The sequence below is a fragment of the Amborella trichopoda genome, chromosome 6 (genome assembly GCF_054954075.1).
Source record: "Amborella trichopoda isolate Santa Cruz 75 chromosome 6, AtrichopodaSantaCruz75HAP2 v2.0, whole genome shotgun sequence".
In the NCBI taxonomy this organism is placed as follows: domain Eukaryota; kingdom Viridiplantae; phylum Streptophyta; class Magnoliopsida; order Amborellales; family Amborellaceae; genus Amborella; species Amborella trichopoda.
The window spans coordinates 47,621,820-47,642,606 of NC_142341.1; the positions used below are offsets into that span (position 1 = coordinate 47,621,820).

Genomic DNA, 20,787 nt, shown 5'->3' on the forward strand with positions numbered 1-20,787 from the left:
TGAAGACAAACGGTGTAAATTGAAGCCGCAGTCCTAATACGGGTGAAGCTTCAGAGCTTCGAGTGTCCTGAGCCAATTGGCTCGATCAAGTAAGTCTTGAGTTACTTTCATTTCTAATTAGATCTTAATTTCATTTCTTTGATATGAGTATTTAGTGCGATGATCATGTTGGTCCTACCAATGATCTAAAGGTGGATCTGTTCATTTGAATAGATCAACCCCTATATCATAATTCGATTGATTCCACAACTCATCTACTACTTTTAAATAATGAGTTTGTGTTGTCAAATCGAGGGATTTTTATAGAATTTTCATCTGACAATCTCTCATATCCGCTTTGTGAATAACCTTCGGGCAAGCTTTGTATGCTTTCCCTACAACATAAAACTTATATGCTCTCCCGTTCATTCTAAATGGAGGGCTAAGATTGTCCCAATTACAATGTCATGTCTCTATATTATTTTATTTTTTCATTTTTTTTCTATGAACTATTTTGGCACCAAAATTTGTACATCCAATCATCTATTAAACTCGCACCATCGAAAATTATAAAAGCAAATATTTATAATAAAATAAAATGACCAAAATACCTTTGAAAAATTCCAAAGGTATTTTTGTCATTATATTTTATAGAAAATTTATTTTTAATATTTTTTATAGGTACGACCCAATGAGAAGATAGCATGTACCAAATTTCATATTCATACAAATTATACAAAAAAAACTAAAAATAAAATACTTTGAGACGTCGGATCTAAGATCAAACAGAGAGTGACTCTCTTAATCAAAATTGGACAACTGGATAGTAGGAAAGGCATAGATCAATCGTTTAAATTTGCAACCTCATGCAAACAACACCTATATATAGAGAGAGGAAGTAAGCTATGCTTCTTTTTTTTTGACAAATGAGAAGTAAAGCTATGCTATTAGGTGCTCTTTTTCTTGTAATGTTTTTGGAAAATAGTTTTGATGGATAAATAAAGCCTCACTTCATAACTCATCGAAAATTACAACTCCACCTGATCGAAAATTACAACTCCAGCTTTGAAAAACCTTGTATCGATCATCTTGTCTAAAACATTATAATTGTGGACAAAAAATAGGATTTCAAGCTCTTAAAATGGTGTATAGCGTAACAAATTATCTAAACCGTTCATTATTTTCCCAAGTTCAAGATCGTCTAGATACGTATCTGTACATTTTTTTCAGTTTCAAAATTTTCTGTCAGAAAATTGATTTGAGGTGAGGCTTTATGAGAACAGAGGCTTTATTTTGTTTTCACAAAGCCTGGCTCTTATCGGGTTGATCATGACTCGAGCCTGAGCTCTCATGTCAAGTCTGAGACCAAGAGTGATGAAGATGGCTATATATCAGGTTTAGCTCAGAAAATGGCTGGTTCTGTGTTCGATGGTGATGAAAAGGTGAATATGGAGCAGTTTTTATGGGATGGAAATGGAGGTTTTGGAAACCAGACGGTAAGATTAGAGAGAGAGAGAAATTGTGCTTGACCATGCTTGCTGTGTTGGAACTGGTTTTTCTTTCAAATGGGTTCATGAATCTTTTCAGTTAACAAATTATCAGTGTGATTTTGCAACTTTTTGGCCGTGAGTTATTTAGGCTGGTTTTATGAAAGATTTTAATTGGTTTTTTGGGTTGATTAATGATTTTACACAACTATTTTCATGGGAGTTTCAGGTATAAATGATAATTCCAAGGTGAGTCCCTATTTGAATCTTGATCATGTACGCATCAGGGTAGATTGTATGCACTATGTTTTTTCTTCCATAGCAATCTTTTCCAGGAATATTATGTGCCCTCTTTTCTCAATTGCTACTGAAATCTCTTTCTCTCTCTCTATGTATATATATATCTTTCTCTCACTTTCTCTCCTTCTGATTCATGGTTAACTTATGCATCAGGACATAGGGTTAGAGAAAACTATCTCATAAATTAATCAGGACATAGGGTTAGAGAAAACTATCTCATAAATTAATCATCTTTATGAATTTGTACCATAATTTCCGAATTAGAGGCACAAGCTTGAGATCCAGTAATCATGGTTACTGTAAAAGAAACAGCTTCTTGAGAGTTTGGGCGAGAATAGAGGGCTGGGCTTAACCTGGGACAAGCTGGAGAACCATATGATCTAGAAAGATATTTCATTTCTCAGGTGGAGCTTTGAGAAGAGATGATGAAAGCTTTTCTAGAGAGAGAAAATGATTAGGGATAGAGAAAGAAGAGAGGGTCTTTTATGTTCTACAGTCAGTCTTCATCTGCAACTGACAAAAATGCAGAGCCCTTAAAAGGGATCAATTTTTTAGTTACTTTAGGCTCGTTTAGTTCATGCATAGAAAAGCACGCAGAAATTTTTTTTTGTGAAAGCCACACTTTTGCATGTTTGGCTGGTGTGAAGTGCTGGGTAAAATTGTCCCCGTGCGTGAATTATTTTCCCTTTCTCTTTTGTCCCATTCTCATCTCTCCCCATGTCTCATCCCATTCTTGCCCCCATACTCCCCATTCCAAACACCCCCCATTCCGTACTTTCCCCCACCCCATTCACCCTACACATTCTTCCTCTCCCCACCTTCAAACAAAAACTGATTTTTCTCTTTCTTTTTTTTTCTTTTTTATATTCAGAATTATCAATGCAAAATTAATATCTGGATCTAGCCATTGTTTTACGGCAAAAACATCAAGTGAATTTAACAAAGTCATGGCTGTAATTTGCATGATCTCTACTGTCTACACTACTACTGCAGATTTTTCTCCAGCAGAAAAATCAGTAGTATGCTATCAATTTCATCACATTTTCTTGATCTTTATAACACTAAACTAAGTCATTTGTCTATGAATAGAGAATCATTTAGATTGAATACGAGCAGATTGCATCATTGAAGTTTTGGCATTATTGGATCATTTTCTGTGGCTTTTGCAGCCAAGAAAAACAATAGTGAAATATTCAATTTTAGAGATCTAGACTAAATCAAGTTGCGCCAAGTTTTATGTTGGCAGTGTCTCATCTCAATGCAGCAATGCATTGGATGTTTTGGTGTTTTTGTTTGTTGCTGAATTTATTTCTTTTTGTGATTATTCATTAGAAATGTATACAATGAGACCATTTAGTTTTGACATAGGGAGGCCACAATCATTATTGACTGTTGGATTTGAAATTGGGTGGTTGAAGACGTGTCATTGTTTGGGCACAAAGTCCAAATAAAATATCTCGAATGTCGTGTCACACTTTAATCTATTGGATTTTACATCCAATGGCTAAAAGAGATTGTGGCCTTCTTATACCAAAAATAAATTGTCTCGGATTATACAATCCCTTTTTGATTTTTGTTGTTTTATGCGAAATGAGAGTTGGGGCTTATTGTATTTTAGTTAATTATGCTTTTTATTGCCTCTTTTCTATGCATAGATATGGTCTGGCGTTTTTGTTTGCTCCTGAACTTTTTGTTTGCTCCTGAACTTTTCTGCTCTTCTATTTTTGTATGTTATTTTATTGTGAATTTGGAATTGGGTTTCATACTCCATACGAGTTAAATATACATATTACAAGCTAGAGTATTACAAACTAGAGTTTTACAATCTACAATGTGTTTGTTGGAAATAGTAGGTACTTGATGACCTCATGTGGGCTGAATTTGAAACCTATGATCATGCCCCTCTTTACTCAAGTTTATAACTTGTTTTTCCTCCTGTTGTATATCTTCTTTGTTCAATTAAGTAAACTATCTATTCCAACGTTAATATGAATCTTCTTGTGTTAGAAACTTTGCAATATGTTGTGGGTTAATGTATTGAGTTTCAACACATATAGCTTGATTTTGTCTAATTCAATGATTCAATGCTGCATCACATAACTTTTTGCAATTTGCAATGTTTTTAAACTTGGGAGACCAAAGAAGGGGCCGGGGGGGGGTTTCAGAAAGGGTGGATGAGTTTCTATTATAAATAGGCCATGTTGGCCATTGCATTTATTTGAATGATGGATTGATTGTTGTGCATCAATGCTTTTCTATAGTCCATGTACTCTATTAACATTTTATACAGTCCATATACACAATTAACAGTGTATATGGACTATTAACAGTCCATAAACCTCACTCTCAAGTGTATACAGTTCACATATATTGTTACCAATGTCTATGGATCATATACATTGTTAAGAGTGTATATGGACTAATTAATAGTGTTTATACACATTGTTTAACAATGAGAATGAATTGTTGTGTGTGGGCTGTCCATTCCATACGGACAGTTAACAGTGTGTATGAACTGTTAACAGTCATACACAGTGTATGGACTACTGTATATTACTATTAACAGTTAATAAAAATACATGCTGTTAACAATGTATACGGGCGTATATGAACCGTAAAAACACTGGTAGTGTTAAAAATGCTCATACACTGTTAACTGGGTTTTAGTGGTCCATACACATTGTTAATAGTTTGTATGGACCTTAACAGTCGATACGCACTATTAATAGTTTGAATGGACCATAACAGGCCATATACAGTGTGTATGGATGGTTAACACAACTGCGTAATGTTGTTGAGCACACATTTGGTCTATGGAAGTCATGCTTCCCAATATTAAAGAAGCAAATTCGTTGTCTATTTCAAACTCAAGTGAGCACGGTTATTGCAACATGTATATTACATAGCTATGCCACGATGACGAGAGGTGTTGTCACTCATGAGGAGTGAAGGTGAAGGTTTGAAAACACTGCATTAGAACGTGGCGATCAAATGGTGCAAGCAACCATAAGTTATTAGAGTAGGGATGGCGTCAATACAGAGTTACGCATTGAAATTGCTAATGCAATGTGGGAATCATATCGAAATGGGGTTTAGGATGTAGTAGTTGTGATGGTATCATGTTTGTCATAAATTTTTTATTGCACTTTTTGTTTACAACTTGTACCTCTGTTATGCATTTTGAGGGTGGATATGGACATGGCATGTTAAAGATGTGGGCATGCTTTTGGATTTGAAAGACTATTAATTAGATTTTGTGCTTCAAGTATTTCTTTATTAATTTTTAAGAGAGAGAGATCGCAAAAAATGCTTTGATTATTTAACCAAGACCTGATGCTTGGATAATTTAATAAAGTGAACCAAACTTATGATCTAAAGTATCGATTTTTTTAAACATAACATAAATCGATTGTTTGCAAGAAATTGTCTTAATTGGATGGACGTTGATATCCACTCATCAACATTTGAATTAACAGTTAAAAAAAGGTATTAATCCAGATTCCAGGAGACAATTTACGAAATAGGTTACCAAACATAGGAGACTGGTTGCATAGGAATTCCAAACATGTGAACCAAACATGGAAAAAGATGGGAATGAATAACTCTTTCTTAGTGAATTGTTTTAATAGGAAAATTGTTTTACGTTTGCAAATTGTTTCGAATGAACCAAACGAGCCCTTAGGGTGTAAAATTGGCTTGTATTTGTTTGAATTATCAAATGTTGTTTTTTGTTTTGGTTTTATTTCCTTGGGTAGGGTGTGTTGGTGATGGGTTTGAAGGAAAGGTTATGTTTATTGCTTAGCAACATGGCTTACCTTATTATTGAACCTCAGATTTTTGCTCTGCTTTTGTTTTTATTGTACTTGTTATTTCTTAATTTGTTTATTTACTTGCAGTTGGAGGCAGTAAAATAGTTACAAAGGTGTGTTGTAATTATTCCTTTTGCCCAATGCTGTGATGATAGACAAATGATTTGTAGAACCTTTCTATCTCAATAATGGTAGAGACCAGCTGAACACCATCAAGTTTGATGGATGGACGGTGCTGGAGAGATATTGAGGCTGACCAAGACATAAAGGACTTGAAGTTGTGGAACTTCCTCTCTCTCCAACAATATCCATCCATTGAGTCACTGCTGTTAGGCTGGTTTCTGCTCCTGTTTAGGTACACTTGGATCTAGGTTATCATCCCTATAAAGTAATATGTGTTTCTTATATTATGAAATAGAAATAGAATGTTAATAAGGTTGTATTTATGTACTAATTGTGTACTTGTTTTAGCAGGGTCTACACTCCGGCATTGGCGGTGTTGGAAAAAATAAAAATAGATGCGTAACTCTCCTCTTTCAATAGGACTCTAACTCTCTTCTTATAAACAAGATAAGGACTTCCTTGCTACAATCGATATGGGCTTGTCCCTCTAACAAATTGTCGAAGCCCACATATCCTCCAATGCTACAGCCTTGCTTCTCTCTTCCTTGACAAACTATTTTTCTTCAGAGCTCTTTACTTCAATGGCAGACCTCCCATATCTCCTTCTTCTAGAGAGATGCTCAAACATGAAGCATCTTAAGCTAATCCATGCTCATACCATTGTAACAGGCTTTGCCCACTTTGCTTTTGTGATAAGCAGAATAATGGCAGTATGTGCAGTGCCAGATATAGGGGATTTAAGCTTTGCTAGGATTATTTTTAATCAAATTGAGAAGCCCACCATCTTTAATTGGAACACCATGATTAGAGGCTATTCAAAAAGTAACAATCCTAAAGTGGGTTTTCATTTCTACCTTCAAATGCAATCAGGAGGAGTTCTCCTCAACAAACACATGTTCCCTTTTGTGCTTAGAGCGTGCATTGGTTTGGGATCTCTTTTTCTTGGTAAATCCATCCATACCCATATTATGAAGCATGGTTTTGAAAGGGATTTATATGTGAATAGTGGTCTCATCAAGCTCTACTCTTCTTGTGGAGACATTGAAAATGCTCTACAGGTCTTCGATAGAATGTCTTTTAGGAATATAGTGGTTTACTCGAGCCTTATTAGCGGGTATTGTGCTTGTGGGCTTGTGGATGAAGCACGAGAAGTTTTCAATGAAATGAGCGAGAGAAATGAGGTGGTTTGGAGCGCTATGATTTCTGGTTATGCCCAAAATGGATGCTTTCAAGAGGCTATTGATTTGTTTCATAAATTGAGGGAGACTGATATGGTGCCGACTAGAGCATCATTAGTAAGTGTGCTTTCATCATGCGGTGGCATTGGTGCTTTGGAGGAAGGGAAATGGGTTCACTCTTTTGTGGACCAAAATGGCTTCAAATATGGGCTCGAACTTGGAACTGCTCTTGTGGATATGTACGCAAAATGTGGGTGTATTGAGAGTGCGTATTTTGTTTTCGATAGGATGCATAAGAAAGATGTGTTAGCATGGAGTGCTATGATAGGGGGATTGGCTGTGCATGGGCTTAGCATGCGTGCCTTCGAGCTTTTCGTAGACATGGAGAGAAGTGGTGTGAAGTCTAATAAAGTGACCGTTATAGGTATTCTTGGTGCTTGTAATCACGGTGGCTTGGTTGAACAGGGATGGTATTACTTTGATTTGATGAGAAGAGTCTATAAAATTTCACCCACAATTGAACACTACGGATGCATGATCGATCTCTTAGGTAGAGCTGGCCAATTCAATGATGCTGAAGAGTTGATGCAAAGTATGCCCATGAAGCCTGATGGTGTGATATGGGGAGCTCTACTTGGTGCATGTATGATTCATGGAAACTCGGAGTTGGGTGAGAGGGTTGGGAAAAACCTAATCGAATTGGAACCACAACATAGCGGTAGGTACGTGCTAATGGCCAATTTATATGCTGCTAAGGGTAAGTGGGAGGGTGTGGTGGATATGAGAATAATGATGAAGAAGAGAGGTGTAGCAGTTGTACCTGGCCATAGCTTCATTGAGATTTATGGGATTGTCCATAGTTTTCTAGTGGATGATAAATTTCATCCTCAATACAATGAGATTTACCAAATGTTGGATCAATTGACCAAAGAGCTAACTTCACCAAGTTTTGAAAATTATAATTCATAGTGCACTAAGGGCCTGTTTGGTTCCTAGGATTCAGATTTCTGAGAGTCACATTTCAAGGAAAACTGTCAAAAATCAGGTTTGGATGCACATTGACAAAAGAATTCACATTTCTGCTGAATTCACTTTTCCACCTTTTAAGCAAAAAACGTGGATTTCTCAATTCCACCAAAATAGGTAGAATTCAGATTGGATGGAAAAATGGACTTAAAAAAAGTGCGGCAAGTTATGTTACGATTCATATTTTAAGCTCGCCCAAAGCCTTTCCCAGTCACCTGTGAACCCTAGATGTCCATTGCTCTCTGAAACCCTCACGCCATCCCATCTCCTCTTTCGGAGACCCCAGTCACGCCTGAAACCCTAGACGCCCCTGAAACCCCTTTGCTCTCTGAAACACTAACACCATTGAACCCCAGTCGCCCATCTCGTCTCTCAGTGGCCCCAGTCGCCCTGGAAACCCTAAACACCCTTGTAAACCGACCCTTTGCTTTCTGAAACCTTCACGCCATTAAACTCTAGTTGCCCATCTCCTCTCTCAGAGACCCTGGTCGCCCCTGAAACCCTAGACACCCCTGAAACCCCTTTGTTCTCTGAAACCCCTTTTCTCTTTGAAACCCTCATGCCATTGAAACCCCTGTTGCCCTCTCTTAGAGACCCGAGTCACCCATTTTTTGCTTAGAGCTTGCCACCCATCTCGCTTGAAGCACCCCAGCTCACACCTTCTCGCCGATTGAAGCTCGCAGTGACCTCATATAGTTCACAGGTAGACCTCATCTCTCTCTAAATTTTCCTCCATCTTTCTCTCTTCTCTCTCTCAAATGTCTACGTGCTCTCGATCCTTCATTGCTTCAACCCATTTGCATAGTGAAAGATGTTATTGTGTACAAGAGAGATGTTATTTTGTTGCCCTCTTTGTATCCTGATTGTTTTTTTTGAGGGATGGCATTGATCCTTTGTCCTTTGAAACTTTACACAGGCATTCCTTAACACTCGGTAGAGATTTCTATTCTCTCAACTTGCAGTTCACTGGTCCTTTGAAAAAGAGGGTTAATGTGTCGAAGCCCTTTAAAACCTTTTTTTTTTTGGTGGAACTTCTTAATGTCTTTAACCATCTTTGGAAGTCTATATTTTGCAGTCATATATGTGTATTAGCCCATGTTGGGCCTTTAAAGCTCTTCATGCTTAGCTACGGGAGACTATTAGTTCAAATTTTTAATTGTGCCGTATTCAATACATGATTTTTCCATTGATTAATATACTGTGGTGTCAATATTTGTTGTATGCGGATCTATGTGGTGCCATTAATTAAAATTTATTGAAAGTGGCAATAATCTTGTGTACTAAAATTTATTGAAAGTGGCAATAATCTTGTGTACTTTCTGATTTGTTATATAGTGCTGGTTGTAAAAACAGAATGATAAATTACTGACTGTCCCCATTGATTATCTCATTTTATGCTGATTTAATTGATAATGTTATACTGATTTTATTTGCCAATGTTATACTGATATAATCGATAATGTTATGTTGATAACATTATACTGATTTTATTTACCAAATTCTGTATTGATGTTCTGATATATAATAAGTATGTATGTGCTGATGAATGATGCTTGCAAGAGAACATTTATAATGTATTTGGCAAGAGAACATGCTGATGAAGTTATTTAGTAATGTAAATGACTAACATTTGACGAATGAATTTATAGGTCCAGAAACTTACTAAGCATGAAGATAAAATTGCTATCTATATCTGCAATAAATGAAATATTGTATGATGCTTTCAAGTACAACAAACTAAAACTTACCATGCATGGTTGTTGACTTAGATCCATCGAGTTGATATCTACAATGACTAACCAACAGAGAGACACAACTGACTTTGAAGGAATGATGGTAGTTTATGTTGTATATGTGGCCAGTTTAAGTGCCGTGGTTACTGCTTTTCGTAGAAAAAGGGTCCCAATCAAAGAGCATTAGGCACTAACTTCCATAGCTCCATGATCCACATAGATGAAGTGAGTTGTTGTAACCAAATAAGAGTAAGTAGAGCTGCCTACTTCCAACTTAGGGATACTATTAGGCAAAGAGGATACATAAACGATACGTTCTTGATATCTCTAGATGAGCAATTGGTTATGTTCTTGCACACGATTAGCCACAACTTGAGGAATCGCAAGATAGGTCACGAATTTGGGCACTCAGGGGAGATTGTCAGCCGACACTTCAATCGCATGCTGAATGCAATTTTAAGACTCTACCCTGATTACATTAGACACCCACAATTGGCTACACAACCGGAAATAAGCGGAGATGAGAGGTTTAAAGGCTACTTCAAGGTAGTTTGCGATTTCAAAGTTATATCGATTTCATTTCAAATTATCAATTGCTAGGTAGAGCCTACTTTGCTCATTGATTGAAATTTTGATCCATGTAGGACTGTGTCACACCCTAAGAATTTATAATACTATTATTCCTGAGATGTGACGGACAAAACATATATACCTCTATTGATAGGACCAATTTACAGTGGCGAGGTCTTACATAGTAAATAAAGAAAGCTAGCACAACAACAGTATCTTCCAAGGTTGATCTTGACTAGCACTCAAAATGAATCCGTAGTTATCCTGAAAAAATGTTTACCATAGTTTGATGAGTTTGGCTACTCAGTAAGTGATCATCATAATCCTAAAAATAATCATGATTGAAAGATATCAATATTTTCCAAATTGAGATCTATTAACAGAAATGCATCAACAGTTTCACTTTCAATAAATGCATAATTAAGTATAATCCGAGTAATTGAAATGCTTATAACACTTTTAACGGCAGTACATAATTCAAAGGATTTCACAAAATACCCTACTGGCGTCCCAAGTAGGTCACCTATATACCCCATCAGCGTCCTGATGGGTCCACTTAATCCCTATCGGCATCCCAGATAGCTCCACTTAATCCCTGCAGGTCCACTTATACCTAACCGGTGTACCGGATGAGTCCACTTAAACCCTACCGGCGTCCCAGATAGGTCCACTTATACCTCACCGGCGAACCGGATGAGTCCACTTGCATACTTAAATTATTTCTAAATCTCTTTAAACATTCGAAAGCAGCAATATCATGTACTCAACATATCACTGAAACCATTAATATGAATTTCACTTAAACCATTAATAACAGTCACTCTCTATAACATTTCAAAAATAACCAATCAAATATTTTGGGCTCAAATTTAGAAAGGTAGCAGTTTGTAAAAGCATTCTAGCATAATTGCCAATTTAATATGTATAGAAAAACTCTTATAAAAATTCAAGAATACGGAATTATCACAATTTATGGAATATCAATTCACAAATAAACATTTCACAACAATACTATAGTCAATTGCAAAAATGTCAATTTTTAAATAATAAGGCAGTCATTTGCACATGAATTTTACAATGTCTAAATTTTCAAAACAGTAGAAAGAAATATCACAATTTTACTAAAAGCAGAAATATCACATTTATTTCTAACAATAGACAAGAAAAATAAATAAATTTATTTTTCTAATTTACAGCATTCAAAATTTCTAACATAGATAAAATATCACAATTTTTATTAAAAAGATTATTTTTCAAGATAATGAGGTCACGTGCGCATAAAATTTATCGCGCCTAAAATTCATGATAATAAGCAGAAATAATTGTTTCATTTTATTTTTAAAAAGAATGGATTATTTTTCGAGACAATGAGGTCACTTACATATAAAACTGATAAAATAAAGATCCTAGACGGAAATATCACTATTTATTAAAAATAGACTATTTTTCAGAAGACGATGTCACTTACCCACAATTATTTGAGAGGGAGCTTCTGATAAAAAAATTCTATTCGAGAGAGAAGTTCACTGTGTTTCGACCAGAGAGAGAGATCTCAAAATTTTGTTTTAGGGTGGGAGTGCTCACATCCCCTATTTAAATTCTTATAACGTATTATTATATTGTTTTATTACGCTCTACCTCATACCTGAGGTGTCGCGTTAAAAGCAGACTTTTATCGTACGAAAACCACGTCCACTAAAGGACGTTGCCAGCTGCAAGCAGCAGGAGGCAAAAGCAAGCAAGCAAAACAGGCATGCAAAAGTTAAACGAAGTAAAAGTTTTTGAAAATAGTGATGGTCCCCAAGGACCATCATACTCAAACATACCATCACCTATTTAAAAGCATCTTTTCTCCTTTTTCTTTTTTTTTTTTTTCTTTTTTTTTTTTTAATTTTAGGATTGTTACAGACTGTATTGGGGCCATTGACGGCACCCACATCTCTGCTCATGTTAGTATCATCAGAGTAAATACAGGAATCGCACGGGCTTCACACTTCACATCACATAATGTTATGGGTATTTGATTTCTTTAATCTAAATTTCTATATGTTCTTGCAGGGTGGAAGGTTCAGCATCAGATTCTCGTATTCTTCAATATTCACTCACATGTGCGGACCCTCTTCATGTGCCCCCTGGTAATCATTATACTATTTTTTAATATTCAAAACTGCATATACACAAACCAACGATATGCCCAGTTTAATTGTTTTATAGGAAGATACTACTTGGTCGATGCTGGCTACCCAAATATTCAAGGATTTCTCTCTTCGTACTGCCATTCGCGTTACTGTAGGAGTGATTTCAATCGTGGTAGTCAGAACCCTCAAGACTATAAGGAGATTTTCAACAAGACACATGCTTTGCTTCGAAATGCTATTGAACGTGTCTTTGATGTCCTCAAAGCACGATTCCCTACATTGAAGGTTGCCACTAATTATCCAATTAGGACACAAGTAAAGATAGGCATTGCTTGTTTTTATTGCACAATTTCATTATAGAAGTTGATGGTGAAGTCCAAGAAATTGGAGGAGATGTCAACGTGGAAGGACATGATGAGGACGATAACATTGTGGTTCCTGAATCAGAGACATTTAGGAGGAGTTAAAGGGAGAGGGATGATTGGGTGAAAGTTCGAGATGAAATGGCAATGAAAATGTGGAGGGATCATCTTTGCATTGCTTAGTTTTCTGCTTTGTTGGTCAAATGTTGTTGAAATATTAAATTTTGAGTTCATGTATTGATGTAGTCAATGTAGTCATGTGTTGAATTAATCTTATGACCGTGAAATATTGCTTTCAATTCATGTTGTTATCTTATGATATTGACAATTTAATTAGGCATGGATGATGAGGTTATGGAGGTCGGGAGGGCAACCTCAAAGACCAAAAAAATACAGTGGACTCCTAAGATGGAAATAGCTTTGCTGATGTGCTCGTTGGACAGGTACAGGCATGCAATAAGCCAGAGGAGGATTTCAAATCAGCACAATGGAATGTTGTAGAGAAAGCTTTCACCAGAGCAATAGGCATGGTTCTGAAGAGAGAGAACTTCAAAAACAAGCTAAAACATGGGGTACAAACTACAAGATAGTTAAGACCCTCATAAGCCACACTTGGATTTGGCTGGGACTCAGTGAGACAGACAATGACTGGTGTCGAGGATCTTTGGGAACAATAATTGCGGTTAGTATATTCATTGCTCTTCTTTGAGGGTATTTATCAATTGTATTGTGAATTTTGATATTAACCATTAATGATAACCCACATTTGTATAGGCACATCCCAATGCTAAGCGGAAACCATTTCCCTATTATGAGGAGTTGGAAATACTCATAAGCAACTCAACAGCCGATGGAATAGGTATGAGGACAGCGGCAATGGCCGAGTGGGATGCAATGCAAGAAGATGAAGACATAGGTGAGAGTGCGAGGGAGGCTCTAGTTGATGAAGACCCTGGTATGGATGTTGTAGAGGAAGACATTCATGAGGCCCCTACACATTCAAGGGCTCTAGTAAGAAGGGTAAATCCCCTGCTTCAACTGAAGTCAGCAGACAAAGAGGAAGAAGAGGGCAGTGGCTGATACCTTAAGAGATGATTACTGAAGCAGTGGCAGCCCTTGGGTCTGCATTTGCAGAATTTAAAAAAGCTCCTAATCCTCATATCGATGAGGTTTGTGAGGCCATTTTCCAGATTGAAGGTATTGCAGATGATGTTGCTTCAAAAACATGCATGGGGATCGGCTCATATGTGAATATGAGCAATATCTTCCTCAAGATGGATTCAGTCCAAGTGTCGAAGTGGATCAGATGATTGTAACTGGTGCCTGATGACTATACAATCCCTATGGCCCTCTCAAAGTCTCTCTCTAATTTCTTTTTTTATGGAAACTTTAGATATCCCTCTCTCTCTCTATCTCTTTGTCTTTCTTTTGCTCTCTCCCCTCTCTCTTTTTGGGTTATGACATGGATGAGTTTCAATCTCTCTCTAACATTGGACATGTGTTATGACAGGTTATATGTTGTTCTTTTTTTATGTGCTTGAGGATTTGATGTATTTGGGAATTAAGTCTTCATGAATCCTTGTTCTTTTTATTATGCATTTTGCTATGTGGAGAGTATGGTTGTTTGGGAACATGCTATGTAATGCCTTTCGCAACTTTTATACCTTAGCTTCTCTTTTCAGAGCAAACACTGCTTTTTGAATCGAGATGAACTTCCACTTTTAAAGCTTCAGTCATGGTGCTATTTTTTTCAGCATTTAGGCATTGTTCAATTAATGTTGTGCAGTATGGTTCTGCAAATTGTTTTAGGTGTGCCATAAAAATATCTTTCTTCTGATCCTTTGCAGGTACTTTTTGTTTAGATTTGTCACTATCTCCATTTGACTTGATTTTCATTTATGCGCCCACTTACCAAAATGATTTCATTTTTGGTTAGTACAATAACTCACATTATATCTTATTTACAATTCTTTATAGAGCATTAGTTTTTTGTTGATGGCTTTATTCCTTCACTGTTTATGCATATTGTTATGAGAAAGAAAAGCAAAATTATTATGATGATCAGTCATAGTTCTGTGCATGTAATCTGTTATATCATTTGTTGCATCTTGTGTCATTAAGTAGATTCGATAGTATACTAGTTGAAGGTATGCTGAACCATCACAGTCATCTAATTCTAATCTGTTATTCTTCACTTGCTCTAAACTTCATTCTATATATTGTGGTAATTGATTGCAGATCTTGCTTGGCCAGTATGTAAATCTCAAAGAAAGCAATTCCCAATTGAAATTATTACTCTATGAAACGTGAAACTTTCTTAGTTTGTTCAGGGGTCCCTATTTTCTGAGATAATTCTCTTGAGAAAAATTGATTGTTTAGCTCATAGAATTGGATTTCAAATTTTATTTTGTAAGGTCATATTATCAACCAATACCTGATTTTTCATTGCCTTTACATGATTTTAATTGATTTTGTGATTTGCGTGTCTCAATGATATTTTTCATTTTCTACATCTTAAGTTCATGATTTACTCCAACTGTGGTGTTCACTTCATTATGTTCCCTTTTTATTTGACTTTCAAAGTTTATTATGTTTCATGTAGCATATATTTTCAACTCAATCTACGTATATTCTGGCACCCTTGAATGAGTTATATTGAAACAGTTCCACATCGGTACAGCTAACTTTTTTGGGCCCTGTTGGGGTGGCGAACTCCTCCACCGCAAAAGCATAGACCTTACCATGTATAAAATGTAAATGGCCAATGATGAGTGCAATAGAATTATATGCACAGAATATTTAAAAAAACATATTAGGTTGCATTTTTCTTTGTTTGGTTTGTTTATATTTCAATTTATTTTTTCGAGTTATGGAACCCTTGGCATGATGTTGTGGTTTTATTGATACATGATCTATAATATATCATTGTTGATACCCATAAATAGATCTGTGTTATGATGGGGATGTGTACACAAATTCCTTGTTAGATATGTAGTGAAGCTACATGGTATGTAGACGATGCAGTTTATTCGCATATTTTATATTTCATGTTATTTTTTTTTGTTCCAGAAAATGCCTAGGGTTTATGTTGTATCTGTTGGCCGTAAACCTGGGTTATATGACCTGGGGTGAATGCTCCAAGCAAGTACTGGGGTTCCCCAATGCAGTGTACTGCTCCAATTCAACTTTTGAGGAGGCTGAGGCACGATATCATGCATATCAAGGTCAACAATGACCAATTCACCGAGGACATGTGGCCTTGAAGTGGGAGTGTTTTGAAGACTATCACTATACTGGCCGTTATCGTGTTCATGTCAACAATTGTATTTTGTATTTTCATGATATCATGAAATAGTGGTTCACAAACTTTTAATCTCTCATTTTCTTGCTAAGTCCATTTTAGACTATAATGTTAGGAAATATACTATTTCTTTTTGTTGCAACTCCGGGCAAGTGTTTTGAATGAATGTGATGTGAATGAATGATATTATAATAACTTGCTTTTTGACATTTAGTGTATGGGAATGCAAATTTCGAAACTTTGCTCATGCAATTTATTAATATGGACATACGTTTGATATGAAATCCAGGATTGCTGTCGTCAATACCCTTTCAAGTGCTAAGGAAATTGGTGCAGGACCTTTATATCTGAACTTTCAGTCCTCTGTGATACCAGAACTCTACATAATGCAGACGACTTTGTTTGTGCAGCTTTGATCACAAATAAAATCATGTGGCTGCACCCAAAATCCACTCCACTTTACATAACTTGATGAAAAACAATGTTCACAAACATTTGCAAGATTATATGGCAAAAGCAATCCACTTTCTATGGTTTCTCTCGCTATGTATATACATATCTTGTATTCGTCTCTTTTCCTCTCTTCTCTCTTGCATTCATTTCGGTGAAAGGTAATAGATCTGAGGGCACAATAAAGATAAAATTGCACACTTTGTTGCTTCACCATAAAATACGTCTTTATGAGTCATATATCATGTCAAATTTTGGGTGTTATTAGAAATGATATTGCAAACTCCGTAATTTTTAAATGTTGTCTCACTTGGACAAACACTAGAAAAAAGGATTCAATGATCACATTGGAAATGGTTAATTTTTTTAGAATAATAAGAATTCATTAAAGCATTCAGAATTTCTAGTGAAAACATATTCTAAGCAATCCAAACATTGAATTGACTTTTCCTGGTCTCTACCAAATGCTATCCAAAGTCCTAATAGCATACACCCATATTCCACGAAATGCCAATTCCAGTAAATACCAATTCTAGGATGCACTTTTCTTACAAAGAGCTCATGATTGCTACTAACCATTAGATGTCAAATTGGATTTGGATTTTTTACAAAGTTCGAGATTTTTTTTTCTTTTTAACTTTGAATTTAGTCAATGACATATTCACAACCACTCAACTTGAAATCTGACGTACAAGAGTGATTGCGTCTTCCCTAGGTTAAGAATAAATGGTCTCTTTGAATACAACATTAAGTAGGATTAATGCTTAATAACATTACAAAAAAAAGCAGGATGGTGCTTAATCATGGAGTTATGCATGGTCAGCATGACCTTGATTGTAATTTAAACATAGATTAAATGGTTGTGAAGCTCGAAGGACACTTGATGCAACTACAGTTTTTTTTGGTAATTCAGAGGGAATGAAGAGCCCCTACCCATTTTTTAAAAGGTACGGTTTCTATAAGGTTGCAACCTTAAACGATCCAATTAAGGCGCACCTTCAAATTTTATTATAACATGTAATTTTGTTGTAAAAAATTCTTAGTATTATCTTAAAATCTATTTTAATACCTAATTAGAAAATTTTAAATTCCAAAAATAGTTAAAATCAAGTAGATCTATAAATATTTAAAAATCTTGAAACTGGATGGTCTAGATAATATGTTCCAAGATGCACTATTTCCAATATTCAAAAACTTTTTTTTTCATATTCATAGATCTCAATATCGAGATGATTGATTAGGGGGCTTTTTCAACATTAAAACAATATTTCTGATAGATTTTTGAGGTGCATATGTGATTCTACATTTTAAGGTTGCAACTTTATATAAATTTTTCCCATACATTTTAAGGTTGCAATGTTATATAAACTTTTTCCTTTTTTAAATCATTAGTGGTTTTCGAAGACAATAGGTAAAAATAGAAACTGGACCTTAGTTATGGTACAAGTAGTGCTACCACCACAACCCAACCCCATTATCGGATGCAACTACACTACAGTTAATGGATGTAATGTGCAACTGCACATAAAATGAGACATTTGAATATTGATCCATATAGTTGATTAACCTCAACATTGGTTGGTACAAGATCAATTTTAGTTTGACCCTAGTGACCATCTTTGATGGACGGTGTAGGTGAATGCTCTATCCATTGTCTATGTGAAGCCTTGGATAAATAATTTTACTTTGGGAAATATTCGGTAGAAAATTTGCCTATTAGTTATCACTTTTAACACAAAAAATTATAACTAAAAAAATCCAAACTTTGTTTCAAATAAGACAACCATAAAAACATTTCAATTTTAAAAAAAATTAATTTAAATTGATGTAATTATAAACTATTTTTAATTTAATATATTTTAATATGATCTCCCTAAAACTTTAAATTTGAAATAGTTTCTCTATCTAAAAATTTGAGATAGTTTCTCTCTAAAAAAATTTATATATTTTCTCTCTCTAAAAAATTTCATATACTTTATCTTTCTAAAATTTGATATAGTTTCCCTCTTTAAAATGTTAATATGTTTTGTTCCTTTAAAATTTGACATAGTTTTTCTCTTTAAAATTTATATTTTTTTTGTTCTTTAGTAGTAAAATGGATCATTTCCATGAAATATCAATTCTACATATTTTGGTGGAATTGAGATTTCCAAACTTTAGGCTTACAATGAGCATTTAGGAATCCCACAAAAAATCTCAATTCCAATAGAAATATCGTTCTAAACAAACCAAACACGATTTGCCCAACTTTTCTAAAAAAAGTGACTCCTGAAAATCTGAATCCAATAAGCCAAACGGGTCCTAAGAAAAGAGAAAACATTTTAAATACGAGTTCGCCACTCTAGGAAAGAAAAAAAGAATATTTTTAGCTTGGGGAATCATGTGGACTCTTTTTGGTCTTAAATTCTGTACATCGCTTCATTTCAAGAAATAAAAAAAGTTTAAGTATAATAAAAATGAATTATTAGTTCTTGAAGGCCTCAATCCAGCAACTTATGAAATGGAAGGCCTTTGCTCAATGAGTTGAAAGAAAAGAATTTGTTGGGGCTTTCCCAATTTTTTTATTTATTTCCATATTCTTTTAGTAGGTTTCTTTGTAGGGTCCAAAAGAATTTATGAGCCAAATTTGGGATTTATTGTTGCATTTCTTCTTTTACATCTATTACATGGATTTTAGACAAGGATACGATTAGCATGTAGAAATGCGGGCCCCTCAATAAATTTATTTTTGAAATAGTTGATCTTAATTTTTAGAGAATGTATAATTTTAAATATGGAGATCATGAATATAAATAAATAAATAAATTTGAAAAACTAAAAATAATAATTCTATTAAGAAAACATTTGGACCGTTAGTTTTAATTGTTTTTAGATGGACCTCCTATTTGGATCCAGCTTTACAAATGCTGTCCGACCCGCATGAAATAATTGTTCTTTAGATAAAGATTCAAAAAATTCGTAGTATAATCACAATCATTACTGTTTGTCAAATTTCAAATCAGGCAGTATTTGACTAGACTTAGAGTTCAAAGAAAAATTTGTTGAAATATGTGTTACACCCTAAGCCATCCGATTTGACAATTGATGGCTAAAAGTACTTTGTAATAAAGAAAAGATTTCTTGAAATTCATTTCATACCCTAAGCCGTCCGATTTGATATCTAATGGCTAGAAGTACATGTAATAAAGATAAAGGATCTCATAGCATACAATTAGAAAGTTTTATTGGTATGGAAATGATAAAGGGTACAGTTTATATAAGGTTGCAACTTTAAACAATCCAATTAAGGCACACCTTAAAATTTTATCATAACATGTAATTTTGTTGTAAAAAATTCTTAGTTTTATCTTAAAATTTATTTTTGTACCTAATTAGAAAATTTTAAATTCCAAAAATAGTTTAAATCAAGTAGATCTATAAATATATGAAAGTCTTCAAAACGGACAGTCTAGATAATGTGTTGCAAGATGCACTATTTCCGGGACTCAAAAACTTTTTTTTTTTCATATTCATACATCTCGATGTCGAGATGATCAATTCGAGGGTTTTTTCAACATTAAAACAATATTTCCGATATATTTTTGAGGTGCAACCTTATATAATCTTTTCCCAATGATAAATTATGCAAAAGGGAAATTTAAAAAGAATTACTTTTTATTTTTAAATTTAAAAAATAATAATATATTTAATATTTTACACTTAAGCCCTAAATTGATAACAAGGTGAATTAGACATTCAAAATGTCCCGTCCACTCCTCCCCCTTCCCTTCCCCCTGGCCCGTCCCCCTCCCCAAACTCACACCCCACAAAAAAAAAAAAAAAAGTAAACAAAAATATTTAGGCCTTTTTAACGTGAAAACCCTGATTTTTTTATTTTTTATGGAAAAATTATGTATGGACAGGTTCACAGTCTTTATGAACAAATGAGTCGCTTTTTTTTTTAATAAATTACGTCGAAACCACACCTGACTCCTACCCCTTTTTGTTTTTCTTCAGAACTGCCCACACCAGGCAGGTGAGAAATCCCACAAGTGTTTAACCATCTAATAAATGGTTTGTCCATTGCTGTACCAATATCGAACAACCACGTTGCTCAGTGTTTATAAACGCCTGGAGGCTGAAATCATCTCTATTGATTTCCACATTCATAAGAAAATGATTTGAATCTCGAAAAATGCTTTAAACAATTCCCAAAGTAAAATTGAGATCAAATCGTCAGTTTTAAGAGCTCAAAACAATTTTTTATTTTTTCTCTAAATTGTTCACCAGGTGAATGAAAAATGAATTGAAAATCTCATTGTCATGAAAATCTATCTAACTAGGAGTCTTGC

At 34.8% G+C, this 20,787-nt stretch overlaps 1 protein-coding gene across 28 annotated transcripts; it reads left to right on the top strand.

Moving 5' to 3' along the window:
- Positions 1-1,009: 1,009 nt before the first annotated feature.
- On the top strand, positions 1,010-16,549 carry LOC18441964 (pentatricopeptide repeat-containing protein At5g66520). Of its 28 annotated transcripts, XR_016056977.1 has the most exons (7): positions 1,281-1,475; positions 5,663-5,688; positions 6,050-8,605; positions 12,264-12,340; positions 12,420-12,628; positions 13,149-13,387; positions 13,480-14,393. XR_016056977.1 is itself a non-coding variant. In XM_088868891.1 (6 exons), exons 3-6 carry the CDS (start codon positions 6,280-6,282, stop codon positions 15,783-15,785), a joined length of 1,491 nt encoding a protein of 496 aa, XP_088725017.1. In that variant the 5' UTR covers positions 1,275-1,475; positions 5,663-5,688; positions 6,050-6,279; the 3' UTR covers positions 15,786-16,244. The 28 variants fall into 28 exon arrangements, 10 of the variants coding, with proteins under 10 accessions (XP_088725020.1, XP_088725014.1, XP_088725016.1 ...); XR_016056970.1 differs by lacking the exons at positions 5,663-5,688; positions 13,149-13,387; positions 13,480-14,393 and adding exons at positions 14,553-14,636; positions 15,775-16,244 and having other exon boundaries at positions 1,043-1,475; positions 6,050-7,598; XR_016056972.1 differs by lacking the exon at positions 5,663-5,688 and having other exon boundaries at positions 1,043-1,475; positions 12,404-12,628.
- The last annotated feature ends 4,238 nt before the right edge of the window (positions 16,550-20,787 follow it).

Bases quoted from the DNA above. Each gene is read 5' to 3' on its own strand.
- LOC18441964 (XM_088868885.1), top strand. From the start codon at position 6,280: ATGGCAGACCTCCCATATCTCCTTCTTCTAGAGAGATGCTCAAACATG. The intron at 7,599-12,263 runs GTACGTGCTAAT...ATGTTCTTGCAG, and splicing joins GAACCACAACATAGCGGTAG to GGTGGAAGGTTCAGCATCAG. The intron at 12,341-12,419 runs GTAATCATTATA...ATTGTTTTATAG, and splicing joins CCCTCTTCATGTGCCCCCTG to GAAGATACTACTTGGTCGAT.